The sequence below is a fragment of the Gopherus flavomarginatus genome, chromosome 2 (genome assembly GCF_025201925.1).
Source record: "Gopherus flavomarginatus isolate rGopFla2 chromosome 2, rGopFla2.mat.asm, whole genome shotgun sequence".
Classification (NCBI taxonomy): Eukaryota; Metazoa; Chordata; order Testudines; family Testudinidae; genus Gopherus; species Gopherus flavomarginatus.
Genome location: NC_066618.1, coordinates 217,785,145 through 217,800,065, shown reverse-complemented (window position 1 = coordinate 217,800,065; position 14,921 = coordinate 217,785,145). Strand labels below are relative to the sequence as shown.

Sequence of the window (14,921 nt, the reverse complement as noted above, 5' to 3'; positions counted from 1 at the left end):
AACCTTAATTCCTTACGTCTGGACTTATCATAACCTTTCCCTTATTTGAGGCGGCAATCTCCTCTGCACCACTTTGCATCTGTCCTTTTTGCAAAATCAATAAGTTCACATGGCCTGAACCCAAGACAGACAGATGGCCCCACCGGCAGTCCTCTTCCGAACCCCACTAAGGATTTCATAAGGTCTCTTACCTCTTGTCTGGTGCCTTGGGGTTCAAAGTGATTGTTGCCATCCAAGTCATGGCACTAAATTGTGAAAGAAAACCAGTCCTCACTCTACGTTCATTAGCAACAAGTCAGAGACAGTTTATTGAGAGCAATTGCAAGGGAAGCCTGTGGTTGGAGGGGGGCCCCCTGACCTTAGGCCGATCTTCACTTTACAAGCAGCGTAAGACAAGCATTTATACCTTTTCATTACATACATCAATCAGCTAACAGTTATCCTTTGTTTATACAAACTCCCTCCAGACACTGCCTTATCTCAAGGTTTCTGCTTAAATCAGCATTCCATTCTTATCAACTAAAGAGAGGTGAGCAAGAGGCGTGAAGCAGCATCTCTTACAACTCTCATGTTATTAGGGTTAGGGTTATACTTCACTCTATCCTTAAACCTGACTAAAACATTTGCCCTGCTTTAATTTTGCTTCCACAGTCTCTTTCCCAGGGACACTTTTGTAGCAGCTTTTGGAAATATATGCCTTGTGTTGTCATGATTTTAAATAAACAGTATTAATAAAAGAAAGGGATCCTGCTCTGTGCCCGTGAATAAAATTCATAAATTAAAGAGATAGTGCACAATCAGGCAAAAGTTGCTGTTGAATTTAACATGATATTATGAAGAGAAAAGGAAACTAATGCTTTGAAAATTATCAAACTATTGGCAAATTTACATATTGCATCCTTGATTAATGCCATCTATGAAACAAACATATCTACTATAATATTGAAGATGAGATCAGAACAAGCTTAACTAAAATAAGGTGGAGGAGCTTCTGTTGTAAGTCTTCTAGTTTGGCTCTCTAAGAAGAGACTGCCAGGGCTGGTGGCTATATCACAAACATTTTTGGGCACAATATTTTCATGAAAGCCTTCCGAAACCCAGCATGGCAGAGAGGGTAGAGGAAAGGATTTACAGAGGAATTAAGCCACAAAAGCCAAAATGTTATTTCATACAAGAATTCGTTGACACACTCTCCGCAGCAGGCTGCGCGAATTATCATAAGTAATGAATATGGTGCCCAGCAAATGGCAAAGACACAGACAATTATGGCAAGTGACTTAGCAATTTTTTTGTCCCTGTTCAATTTTGACCTGGTCTTCACTCTGAGGGCTACTGACTGATCATTGTCAGGGGTTATGGAATAGCCTCTGGACTGATGTGAACCGTCAGTCACCACTGACTGCACCTGTGTCCTGGAAGTAGAAAGACTGTCCTCTGTTTCTGAATAAGGAGAAGAAACGTCTTCCTTCAAAGAGCAATGGTTAGCCATCAAGACATTTTTTTCTGTTGGAGGTACAGACACCTGTTTGCTGATGTTGACTGTGCTCTGGAGCCTGTTTCTCTTGCGTTTTTGTATATCCCGGTAGATGTTTATGTTGAAATAGGCCACAGAGATGCAAGGTGTGAAGAATTCAAAGGTTGAAGCACACAGGAGAAAGTACCAGTTGTAGTAAAATTCAGCATTGCATTCTCCATCGAGTATGATGCTGTAGCCAGCCACACGATCCCAAATGAGGATTGCGGGGCCATAGATTAAGAATGCAAAGACCCAGACTGCCACCATTTTAACAACAGTCTTTGACGTCATTCCCTGTTGAATCCTATATGTCACCTAGAAGTAACATTAAAAGACCCCATGTTAGTCACAGATTAGGTTCTTTATATAACTAGTGTAAGTACTTTGTAAAAACTTCTGGGAAATTAAGAATAATATTTGTACTGTAGGTCTCCAGATGTCCTCTGGGGCAGATTGGCAGAAGCCCTGGAGGTTTTTTGCCTTCCTCTGCAGCGTGGGGCATGGTCACTTGCTGGTGGATTCTCTGCAGCTTGAGGTCTTCAAACCACAATTTGAAGACTTCAGTAACTCGGACATAGGTTAGGGGTTTGTTATAGAAGTGGATGGGTAGGGTTCTGTGGCCTGCTTTGTGCAGGAGGTCAGACTAGATGATCATATTGGTCCCTTCTGACCCTAAAGTCTATGAGACCTCAATGTCCAGAACATCTGTGTTTATATAAAACCCTGAAAAACTTTGTTAATCTTAGGCTCAAGCACTATAGCATACTGTATGCTTAAGATTTGTGGGGAAAACATTTGAGATGGATACACTATCCACTGGAATGAATGAATAATAGGAAATGGTTTGATGGCATCACCACTACAATAAGGAAATAACAAGGAGTCAGCCTCTGATTCATGAAAACATTGAATCTCAGAGGTGAACTAAGAGTTAGGGGTGGGGATGGTTACTCCCACTGTAATAGAAATGTAACCATGACTGCTTCCAATCACTGGATAGTATCTAAATGTGAATATTTGTTTTTCTTTGCCACAGAATAAAATGTATCCCCCCCAGATCCCCAGGAAGGAAATTCAATCTTTTAGATGTTGTGTTATGGTGCTTTCTTTATCATTTAAATGGCACTCAGATTCCTTTAGTTGTTTACGTTTTTATGCCTTTCCAGATTTTATTTTTTTTAAGTATCCAGCAGTAAAAAAAAGTTGCTAGTGCAACCTCAATTCAGATCCCTTGTGTGTAAGCACTATGACATAGTCCTTAATTACATTATCTCATACTATTTTTTCCACAGGACTCCAACTCACTCAGTGCACAGGATGTATGATACTTCCTGAATGAGCAGCTTTCAATATCCGGGTTTTTTTTCCTCATTTTTCAGTGACTGGCCCCAGATAATATTTACTGCACATTATTCAAACCCTGCTCTGAAGACAGAATTAGTAATTTCCTTATGGGCTTGTCTGTGGTGCTAATCACTATAGTATCTGAGTGCTTCACCTGCGAAGTGAGATGGTATTATTATTATTCCTTTTTTACAGATGGGGAGCTGAGGCACAGAGACAATGAGAAAAGCATCCAATTTTGGGTGCTCAGTTCAAAATGCCTATGGACTGGGTTTGTTTGTTTTTTTCAGAGAACCGTCCATTTTATAATACTTTATTTGTTCAAAGTACAGCTCCCATTGACTTCAGCTATAGCTGCGAGTGCTCAGAACTCTGCAAATCAGACCCCAGGGACTTTCAATTTGGGACACAGACAGCAAAGAACACACAGTTAAGTGACCACCTGTGAAAAGTCTGTAAGTGTAAGCGACTTGCCTAGTATTACATATGAGCTCTTTGTGGCAGAGGCAGGGATAGAATCCACGTTCCCACGACAGCATTCAACTGCCTTAACCAGGAGACCCTCCTTTCTATTCCTGCCATCACCTGCCCCATCCACTACACACCTTCCAATCCTCCCTCTTAGCAGAGGGTGTGGGCCTTTGGTTTTGGACAGGCCTACATCCGCCTGTCCCAGATCTGCAAATAGTACACACCTTCCAACTTCTGCAACATAGGAGACAGAGGTCCTGCAGACAGCCTCCTTCACTACACAACCCTGATTCCTTTTCTGAGCAACAGCCATACTGTGCATTGAATGAGGCACGGATCCAGAAGAAAAAATAGCCTGTGATCATATAATTAAAGACTGTGTCATAATGCATATACACACATGCATTTCTCCTAACTTTGAGGCCTAGATTCTGCAACTTTAATGCTCCTTAAATATAGGGTTTTTGTGTGCAATTTCATAGGTTTTTAAAAAAGCAAACTGAAAAAAAACCAGAATTCCCTCATGGGGCATTATATTGACACCCACATGGGTCATCAAAAGGGTTGGAACCTTTAGATCCAAAGCACAGAGCTCCTTGAGCTAACACAGTAAGTGATATCAGTATTAGGCTGTCATCCTCTATATGGACCAGACACTAGGGGGAGATGAGATCCACTTTGCCAGTGGGTTTCATGGACATTTGCTGTCCACAGAGAAATGTTGAGACTCAGGAAATATGGGTTTTATTCCAGGTGGTAGATGTACTAAGGTGGTTACAGACCCTTCTGTCCTTGGCCGCTCCAGTCTGTCCTTGGTCCAGTCCTCCTGCCCTCCCTTAGATCTTCATCCAACATTTCCACTCACTCCAGCCTCTTGCTTGGCTCCATTTCCCAATACTAATCTCATCTGACCCTCCATTTAGCTCCTTGTCTCACTTTCCCTCTTCCTCCACTCATCTCAGGCCCTGTCTCCCCATCCCCACCCTCTTTGAGGTCTTCATTCTCCAAGCTCCTCATTCCAGCCCAATCTCCCATCCCCAGCTTCTCCCTAATCCTTGTCCCAGCCTCCCCACTTGCCACTACTCCAGGCCTGATTTTCCACAAGTCTGCCTGCTAGGCAAGCAGCTTCCGCCTTCTCACTGAGAGCACAGGAGAGACAGTCTCCCCACTCTCAACTCTAGTGCCACAGCAGCCCCCAGCATCCATATCCAGCAACTGCAGTAGAAGACCTGCTCCACCCCTGCAAGATGTTCACTGTAGACGGAATTGTCGGAGAATTTAGTTGCCAAACTAACAACTCTCTACCGAGCCTGTGCAAACAGATTTTCAGAGGCTTTTAAGTTGGACCAATTTTCACAGGAATAGCACAAAACACACTCCTGAAAGCAGGGCAACCTTCATACCAAATTTCAAATCTCTGCTCCAATGAACGGAGGAGCTCAACTTCTCAATGAAACACTCAAGAATTTTTTTAACATTGTCAAAACAAAGTATTGTATCTAACCTTATTCAGAGAAATGGCTGAACTGTTAGCTGAAACTTTCAACAACAGCAAAAAAATTCACCCTGAGGAAGACAGCCAACACAGAAAACTTCAGCGTGGATGGTGAAAGTTTGGCGAAGTTATAAGTTACATGAAAATAGGATCTTATAATGTCAGGCAACCTTAACTATAGGCATTATTACATGTGCCACCTATAATTTAGATTAGCCAAAGGCCTGGGAATCTGGAAATCTATATCCAGTTCTGCCACTGACTAATTGTGTGTGACTTTGGACGAGTCACTTGCATTTTTTTGTTGGATAATGCTTATCCACCTTTGCAAAGTACCTTCCAATCTATGGATGAAAAGTGTTAAGTATTATCATAAATACACAATTACATCTAAACATCATGAGACATGCAAAGCTAACTATGAATGTTCTACTCACCGCTTTGGTAACTGACAGGAACCGATCATAGCTGATAAGGACAATGCTAAATGCGGAAGCTGTGCACATAAGATAGTCTACAACTAGCCAGAGTTTGCAGAGAAGTCTTCCAAACATCCACTTGCCTGTCAGGATGTAAGGGATATACAGGGGGATACAGAATGCACCTATAGAAAAAATCATAAATAAACAATAAAGTTGTTATAATCAGGACTGCAGATGATACTAACAAGAACACTGAACAATTTTTGTGGTACCCAGTTAAAAAATGTCAGATTGGAATTTACAGATTAAAGTTCTTGCATTCTCATGAAATTAGTTAATGGGTTCCTTACACTTGATCTCCACAATATTTTTATGCACTGTTAATTCTCTGGTAGGCATAATATAGTATTTTCCAGATTTGGATCACAACTTAAAGGAAAGAGTAGCTAGCCAGTGGTGGGCAACCTGCGGCCCATCAGGGTAATCTGATTGCGGGCCACGAGATATTTTGCTGACATTGACTGTCCACAGGCACAGTCCCCCGCAGCTCCCAGTGGCCACGGTTCGCCGTTCCCAGCTAATGGGATCTGCGGGAAGCGGCAGCCAGCACGTCCCTATGGCCCACCCGTTCCTGCAGCTCCCATTGGCTGGAAACAGCGAACTCAGCCAACAACAAAAGATAAAAAGATTCTATAGTTTCCTATACATACTCAGCCTAGCATTTTCCACTGATCATAATCCCCTTTTTGGCATTGAGCTGATAAGGTATTAGACTGGAACACACATGAAACAGTCTCAACACCCATTGCTGAACCTAAATTTAGGTTCCTAAATCACATGCAGGCACTTAAGTCTGCTTTTCAAAGATGATTGAACACCTATACTTCTCATCATCTACAATGGGATTAGGTAATGATTAGGACCTCTGAAAAATCAGGTTACTTTTTATTTAGATGCCTCGATAGGGATTTAAGAACCTATCTTTATACATGTAAGTTTGAAAATGGTGGCCTCACTTGCAATCTCTCATCCTTAGCAAACAGGATGCACAAGATGTGAGTTTTCTGTTTCTAACACTCCTTACTGACTCAGAAGATTTCAGGCCCACAGGAAATTTGAAAGGAGAGTAGGAAACATTAAGGCAGCCTGAGGGGACTTGGAGATCTCTGCTTAGACCTAGAAACAAAAGTTTCTGAAAACACTGTCAACCACTGAGAAGAACAGGTCTGTGCAGAAGGCCTGAAATGTGGAACAGCACTACAGATGGGTCAATGTGGAGCCCAATCAGGGCTGGTGCTACCATTAAGGCGAACTAGGCAGTTGCCTAGGGCGCCAAGATTTGGGGGTGCCAAAAAGCAGTGCCCCCCGTTTTTTTTTACAGCTGTTCCTCCCCAGGCACGCGGTCACTGCTCCACTTCTCCTGCCTCCCAGGCTTGGGAGGAGAATTAGCGTGGGGGCAATGTGCTCGGGGAGGATGCAAAGCAGAGGTGAGCTGGGGTGGGAAGGTACCGCGTGACTCCCTGGGGGGGAGAAGCTGCCATGAGGAGGGGGGGCGCCTCAGGGTGGAGGGAGGCGTGGGGAGCTGCCGCAGGGCTGGGGGTGGGGGGTGCAAGGTAGAAGTTTCGCCTAGGGCGCAAAACTTCCTTGCATCGGCCCTGAGCCCAATGCCCTGGATATCAGCATGGACATTCTTGGTTTCACCTCTATGCCAGTTGCAGAAATAGATGAAGGCTATCGGAAAAGGGCTGCAGGACTGATGCCCAAGGGTTTAAAGGCTAAAGTGGAATGACCAACACTCTGATGAAAAGAGGTGCTCCACATTTGGAACATGCATCAGGCACTGCTTGAAGTGGTATAGATCGCTCAATAGGAGGTTCTCCTTCTCCGGGTTCAGTGAACTAATGACTCTGCCTCGCACTAGGAAATGGAAAGCGCTGGTCTGCAGAAAGGGATGTCTTGTGAACTCGCTGAAAATCACGGTGCCATCAGGACATGTATGGCACCTCAAAATATGGTGCCCTCTCTAAACTCCGAAACCAAAAGTTTCAAAAATGGCAGTTGCCTGCTTCATCCACTGCAGCCCATTGGAGCTGGTTGGTGGGGGCTTGGTTCCCTGCGTGGCAGTCGCCCAGCAGGCTATCAATTGCCTGGCAGTTCAGCTGTCCCTCCCCCCACTGCCATGTGCTGATCCTGCCTCTGCCTTGGAGCTGCTCCAGGGAGCCTCCTCCTTGCTGAGTGGGGCAGGAGGGGGAAGAGGGCAGGTGGGCTAATGTCAGGGTGCCCCCCTCCCCCTTGCCCCCCGCTTACCCCATCTCCACAGAGCAGGGGGTGGACACGACAGGGCTCAGGACTGAGGGAGCTTGCTGGCAACAGCTGCTGTCTCAACTTACTGATTTACTCAAAAAGGCAATGTACTTAGAGTGGGGTCAGCGTACTTAAAGGGGCAATGTGCATCTCTCTCTCACACAGGGTGTGTGTCTCTGTCTCTGTCTGCCATGCTGTCTCCCTTTCCTCCATTTGTGCTGCCTTGTAGAGTGTGAGGCTACATTAACAACGTATTAACTCTTGAGGGCTCAGCCAAGTGCTAGTTCATCATTTAGCAGTAAAGCATTCCCTGGGAAATATCCCACCCTCTTCCACTCTCTGACTTCCCCACCTCAACCATGCTTCACAATCATCACTGCTGTGTACAGTATTAAATTGTTCATTTGTGTGTGTGTGTGTATGTGTGTGTATATATATAATAGTCTTTTGTCTGGTGAAAAAAATTTCCCTGGAACCTAACCCCCCCATTTACATTAATTCTTATAGGGAAATTGGATTCGCTTAACATCATTTTGCTTAAAGTCACATTTTTCAGGAACATAACTACAGCGTTAAGCTGCTGTATAATATTTAGGCATGATAATAAGTTGTCTGAGTTTCAAAAGAGTTGAATGGCCAAGTGAATCTCATTGAGATCACCCTACACATACATATACTACTCACCTAAAATAGCATTGACCTCAATAGGAGCTGCTGGGTGCTCAGCACTTTTGAAAACTAGGCCAATTATTTAGGTGGCTGTATGGATTTAGGAACCTAACGTTAGGGTCCTACTTTTTTAAAAATCAGGGGGCTTTCTAATTAATTGAAAAAGAAATATTTTGACTCTGCCTCCTGCCCTATAACTATACTTCAGTGTGTGATGATCCCACTGGACAATGCGTGCAAAGTCTTTTATTAATATGATTCCTTTACAACTCATATAAATTTGCTGTGATACCTGTCAGTGTGTCACATTACTGAAGGATAATATTTCAGTAGGACGCTACCACCACATAGTAAATTAAATAAGTTGCCTTGAAATAGCACATGCTACTATACAAGACCATGGTAATACTGTTGGAAACAGTGAGTTGCACACAACTCACATTAAGGTCCTTACAGTCTCTCTTAATAAATATCCAGCTGGTACATGTCAACTTCTATAATTTGCATACAGAACCATTTGATTAATTTACATTAATAATGACTGTCTGTTCGCATTAATCTCTATTCTGTGCATGGATAATGCTGGCAACACATTTTGACATACATAGTTCATATAATTTGTATATTGTTCGTAATAAGTAGTTCAAATATTATCACTGCCAAATTGTACGGCATGAACTGATCCTATATTATTCTTTGGGGGATAAAATTCACTCCTGGCAGAGGCTCAGCATAAAGCCTCATTAAATCCCTCTGAAATACTTATGAGCAACTTATGAGCACGCTCCCATTCTTATCTCTGAAACCTCCCATCTCAGCCACCATTCCTTTGGAGTCTATAAACACTGCTTCTTATAAGGCCAGTGGGGTTACTGTTGGAAGCTGAGAAGTGTTCCCTTCTCTTCAGTGGACTGAGTACACACTATCTACAGGATTCTCAGCCTGATAGCTCCAGGGCCTGAAGCCTGGATGGGCCCGAAGCCTGGATGGGCCCAGAAACAGAACCCCATTAATGGGAACTCTTCAGCTAATTCCCAGCACTGAAAATGCCCCCTTCCCAAACAGTGCATATTATAGGAGTGTATATTGTGTATGTCATAAATCTAACATTTAAATTATCCACATTAATGCTGTTATGTTCTGAGCATGTTTTCAAATCCTTTGCTCAGAGGAGCAAAGACTAGTTCCTTTTAAAATGTATTACAGCAATATGACACTGTGCATTCCTAGTGCTCCCTTATTCATCAGTACAGTATATTCGAGCACTAGGGTCTAGATTGGGGTGGGCAAACTATGGCCTGGGGGCCACATCCAGCTCTCCAGCCAGTTTAATCCAGCCCTCGAGCTCCTGCTAGGAAACGGGGTCTGGGGATTGCCCTGCTCCCACACTCCAGCAAAGGACCGGGGTCGGAGGCTGCTCTGTGCATGCGTGCCGAGGCTCCTGGGAGCAGCAGCATGTCCCCCCCGGGTCTTATGTTTAGGAGCATCCAGGGGGCTCCGTGCACTGCAGCCAATGGGAGCTGCTGGAGTGGCACCTGCAGACGAGGCAGTGTGCAGAGCCGCCTAGCCGCACCTCCGCATAGGAGCTGGAGAGGGGACATGCTGCTGCTTCCAGGAGCTGCTTGAGGTAAGCCAGGAGCCTGCATCCCTGACCCCCTCTTGTGCCCCAACCTCTTGCTCCAGCCCTGATCCTTCTCCCACACTCCAGCCACCTGCCCCAACCCAGAGCCTTCTCCTGCACCCTGAACTCCTCGTTTCTGGCCCCAGCCCAGAGCCCGCATCCCCAGCCAGAGCCCTCATCCCCACTGTGCCCCAACCCCCTGTCCCAGCCCTGATCCCCCTTCCACCCTCCAAACCCCTTGGTCCCAGCCTGGAGCACCCTCCTACACACCAAATCCCTCATCCTCAGCCCAGAGCCCACACCTCCAGCCGAAGCCATCCCCCTCCCCCCTGCACCCCAATCCCCTGACCCAGCCCAGAGCTCCCTCCCGCACCCTGGACTCCTCATTTCTGGCCCTACCACAAAGCCCACACCCCCAGCTAGAGCCCTCACCCCCTTCTGCACCCCAATCCCAATTTTTTTCTTGAGCATTCATGGCCCACCGTACAATTTCCATACTCAGATGTGGCCCTAGGGCCAAAAAGTTTGCCAACCCCTAGTCTAGATCCACAAAGGGATTTAAGTATCAGAGGGGTAGCCATGTTAGTCTGGATCTGTAAAAGCAGCAAAGAATCCTGTGGCACCTTATAGACTAACAGACGTTTTGGAGCATGAGCTTTCGTGGGTGAATACCCACTTCATCAGATGCATGACAAATTTAAGGGATTTAAGGTGCCTGCCACTTCAGGTGCCTAAAATCCTGAGGTACCTAAGTTTCCATGAGCAAAGTCCCCACGGCACCTACATTTCTACTGGTACACATGTGCAAAGTCACCTAAGTTCTGATGCCCAGCTCACACCTAAGCCACGTTGGGATCCTGAAGCTGCATTCCCCTGCCTACCTCACCTATGGGGCCTGATCCAGCAGGCAATGTGAGAGGCTGCCTACAAGCAAGCCTACTGCATCAGGCCCTGTCCAAAACAGAGGACGAACTATCACTCCCAATTATACACAATAGGCCAGTAGTTAGAGCACTCATGGGAGACTGCAATTCAGATCTGATTCTCAGAACTCTGCCTGATTCAGAGCAAGGACTTGAAGCTCAGTTTCCTGCTTCCACGGCCTAACCACTGGGCTATAGAGCATTCTGAGACAGGTTTCTCTCAATCTCTGACCTGTTTAGGTGCCTAATTCCAGGAGGGGTTCACAGCTGTGAATCTCAAGTGGAGTTAGGTGCCTACCTCTGATCCAGACTTAGGTGCCTAATCCCCTTCGAGGGATGGAATTTAAATCACACTCCAATTCAGCTAATGAGGAGTGAAATGCTGAAAAGAGGTTTCTTGCTCAGCCTGCTGGCTTCTGAGAATCCCACTCCTAGGCACCTGTCTCAACCCATGCATTGTGTAGGGAGCCTAGACACCTAACTGGGGGCTGAGGATCCAGTGGGCAGCAGGACACCTAAAGACAAGCATTGCAGCGAGGAGCTTATATCCTTTTTGTGGCTGTAGCCCTACATCTTCAGCCTCATGCCTCTGAATTCCACCTGGAGCACGCAATAATCACCCAGAACTTCATTGCTGATCTTGTGTTATTGCTTAAGTAAAATAAGCAGGATATAAATATGTTAATTACAGAAAATTCAGTTGTGTCTTCAAAAAATATGTAACATACTTGAAATATTAATTCTTGTTAAAAACTCTTGTTCTGCATTCACAATGATTTAATTCTCTTCTACATATTTGTTTAAATGCTATAGTGGTGTGATTTTGGATTCCAACAATCAATTTTAATTTATTTCAAGCATAGTTTTTTAAGAGGGGTGTGTGTGTGTGTGTAGCATCAACCCGCTGAAATGATTAATAATTGATTATTTATTCTTTTCATATGTTCTTAAGCCTGCAGCCAGATACAGAGATGAACAGCAGAATACTTGCAGAAACTGCCTAGCATTAGTCAGTTGGCTGACTCAGTAAATGGAATGATGTAGCATATGTACTCCTGGAAAAAATAACCAGTAATTCTTAAACTTTTGGCTACTAGTTAATTTCAACCGAATACAGAAAAATTGAATGGAATTTGCAATATATACAAGATCTACTGGTTAATATATACTGGCCTCCACCTAACAATCTATGATGAAAAGCAAAATTCCAAGTTTTAAAGATGAGTGGAGGTTAATTAAAACCAGTTACAAACAATAAAACCTAAGCAGCAATGGTTTCACATCCATTCTACATAGAATAGTTGCTCTCTTTTCTGAAGCAAACAACTTTCACATTGCTAAAAGATCGGTTTCTCTTTCTAATACATTTCTGAGAACTAATAGCCCGCTAAAGTACTTTATGCAGCTTCCACCCCATTATCTGATCTTAGGCAAATGTTCAGGAAATTTGCTTAAGAGAAACAACATAATGAAATAAATCTTTCTTTGCTGTAAACTATAAAATGAATATTACATTTGCTTCATTATTGTAACTTACCGACTAAAAAGTCTGAAATAGCAAGATTAAGAAATAAATAATTACTCCGATGCCGAAGATCTTTGTTCACTAAAAAAGCCAGGACGACCAAGCCATTTCCAAGCACTGTAATAAGAGCTATCAAAACCATAAGAACGGCCAGTAATGCCAAAACAACCAATGTAAATTTAGGTTCCAAGTTCGGTGTGGATGAAGTCATGTTTTGACCTTCAGCACATTCGCTATACATATTGTCCATCCACTTCAGGCTCTTTTCTGAAGAAACAGTACAGTAACTGTTTCTGTTAACGAAGATAAAAAAAAATTAATAAGATACTATATACTGAAAAGCAAATATTGAGCATCCAAAATGATTTAATAAAGTAAAAAAAATGATTGCAAGATTCTGATCGTGGTAAATCTAGATTTTGCACAGCTTCCTTGTTTTCAAAAGCATGGTCCATTTAACTGAAATGTCCCAAAAAATGAATCTGCAGAAGTATCACCAGTAAACAGGAAGCAGAGTTTTCAAATGCTAATTTTAAAATGCAGTGACTGTGTGACGTTCCCCTCTGGTGTTGTGTGGACCAGTGATCTGCTAGGTCACTCCAATCCTTGACTCTGGGAGCCAGCCTTACCCTGCTCTGCTGTCAGAGCCCCCACTCCTGGGCTGTTCACGCACAGCCTCTGTCATGTAAGCCACTCCCAGCTACTTGCAACTGAATGACACTAGTCAATATCTCTGATCCCAGACACAACCCTAGGAACCTCCATCTCGCAGTGTCCAGTTGTGCGCGCTAGATGCTGCAAGCTTATATGAGTTCATCAATTTAAGAAAGCAATTGATATGTACCAGTCTTGTTATCTCAAGGGGAGTCTCTGACACGCCTCAAACCAAACGCATTGCTTCACGTAGAATAAACAAACAGATTTATTAACTATAAGATAGATTTTAAGTGATTATAAATCAAAGCATAACAAGTCAGATTTGGTCAAATGAAATAAAAGCAAAACATATTGTAAGCTGATCTTAACACTTTCAATGCCCTTACCAACTTAAATGCTTCTCACCACAGGCTGGCTGGTTGCCCTTCAGCCAGGCTCTCTCCTTTGATCAGTGCTTCAGTCACTTGGTGTGGTGTAAGCAATGAACTAAGATGTAGATGTAAGCAAGAGGAAGAGCATGGCAAATGTCTCTCCCTTTTATTGTGTTCTTTCTTCCCTCTTGGCTTTGCCCCCCTCCCCCGAGTCAGGTGAGCATTACCTCATCGTAGTCCCAAACTGACCAAAGTAAAGGGGGTGACTCACTTGACAAGAGATCCTTTGTTGCTGCCTAGATCAGTGTCCTTTGTTCCTGTGAGACTGGCTGAGTTTGTCCCATACATGCCCTGATGAGGTGTGAACTGCCTCTCAGCTCTTGGAGGGTTTTTCCTGGTCTTGTTTTAAAACATGAGGACACATTTTCAGCCTCATAACTATATACATGAAATTACAACCTATCATAGGTACTGACTCCATGGGTGCTCCGGGGCTGGAGCACCAACAGGGAAAAATTAGCGGGTGCACCGCACCACCAGCAACCAAGCTCCTCCCTCCTCATCTCCTTTTCCTCCCCTCCCAGCGTGCCGCATCTCTGCTCCTCCCCCTCCCTCCCAGCACTTCCCACCCCTCTGCTGCCTAACAGCTGTTTGGTGGTGCTTAGGACTTTCTGGCAGGGAAGGGCAGGAGCAGGGACTTGGCACGCTCAGGGGGAGGAGGCAGAGAAGAGGTGGGGCACGGACGGGGACTTGGAGAAGGGGCTGGAATGGGGGTGGGGTGAGGGTGATGCAGGGACGGAAAGAGGCAGGGCCGGGGGGGGGTGGTGTCCAGCACCAGGCAGAGGGGAAGTTGGCGCGTATGCAACCTATAATATTATTATAACAACAATGCTTAGTGTATTATGATCCTTCCGAAGACACCCAACATGACAAACTTTGCATTGGATACCACGCAATCATTTTATAAGGATGAACATGGGGGTGCTGGGTGTTCCCTTGAGGTACAGAATGTCACACTGTGTTTCCTTCAGGATGATCCTTATCAATGGAAGTCAGAAAAGCTGGCTTGAAAAACTGCTTTCCTGCTCACTCTTTCTTATTATAGACAAGAATTTTTGATGTTTAGTGTAATGCGTGCACCAGATTTTCTCTGGAACTTGTTTCCCATTTATATGTATTTGCAGGAACTTAATTCTAGGGAAGAAAAATAGGTTTAATTTCTAATTTCTTCAGTATTTATTTAGCAACAACAAATTATTATTTCTACTGCTGTAGGACTGAGGTCCCATTTCCTTGATGATGTACAACCATATAAAATGATGTTGTCCATGTCATGGAGATCAGAATTTTTTATTTATTTATTTTTTTAATATTTTCCTGCTTATGCAGTCTCTATAGTTCAAAGCTCATATACAGAAAAATTATATCTGATATCTCTTGGACTAATGTTAACCAATAAGAGTCTAATCCTGCACCCACTGACAGGCATTGACTTCAGTGAACCAGGATCAGAAGCTAACTTCCTGAAAACGGGGGAGAAATCCTGGCCCTGTTGAAGTCAATGGGAGCTTTGCTTTTGGCTTCAATGGGGCCATGACTACGT

General features: G+C 44.1%; 1 protein-coding gene across 1 annotated transcript; it reads right to left on the bottom strand.

Moving 5' to 3' along the window:
- Nucleotides 1–280: 280 nt before the first annotated feature.
- Nucleotides 281–12,684, bottom strand: HRH4 (histamine receptor H4). Its single transcript, XM_050942026.1, has 3 exons — nt 12,303–12,684; nt 5,264–5,430; nt 281–1,831 (listed from the first exon to the last, which is right to left on the bottom strand). Exons 1-3 carry the CDS (start codon nt 12,538–12,540, stop codon nt 1,046–1,048), a joined length of 1,191 nt encoding a protein of 396 aa, XP_050797983.1. The 5' UTR covers nt 12,541–12,684; the 3' UTR covers nt 281–1,045.
- Nucleotides 12,685–14,921: the final 2,237 nt, after the last annotated feature.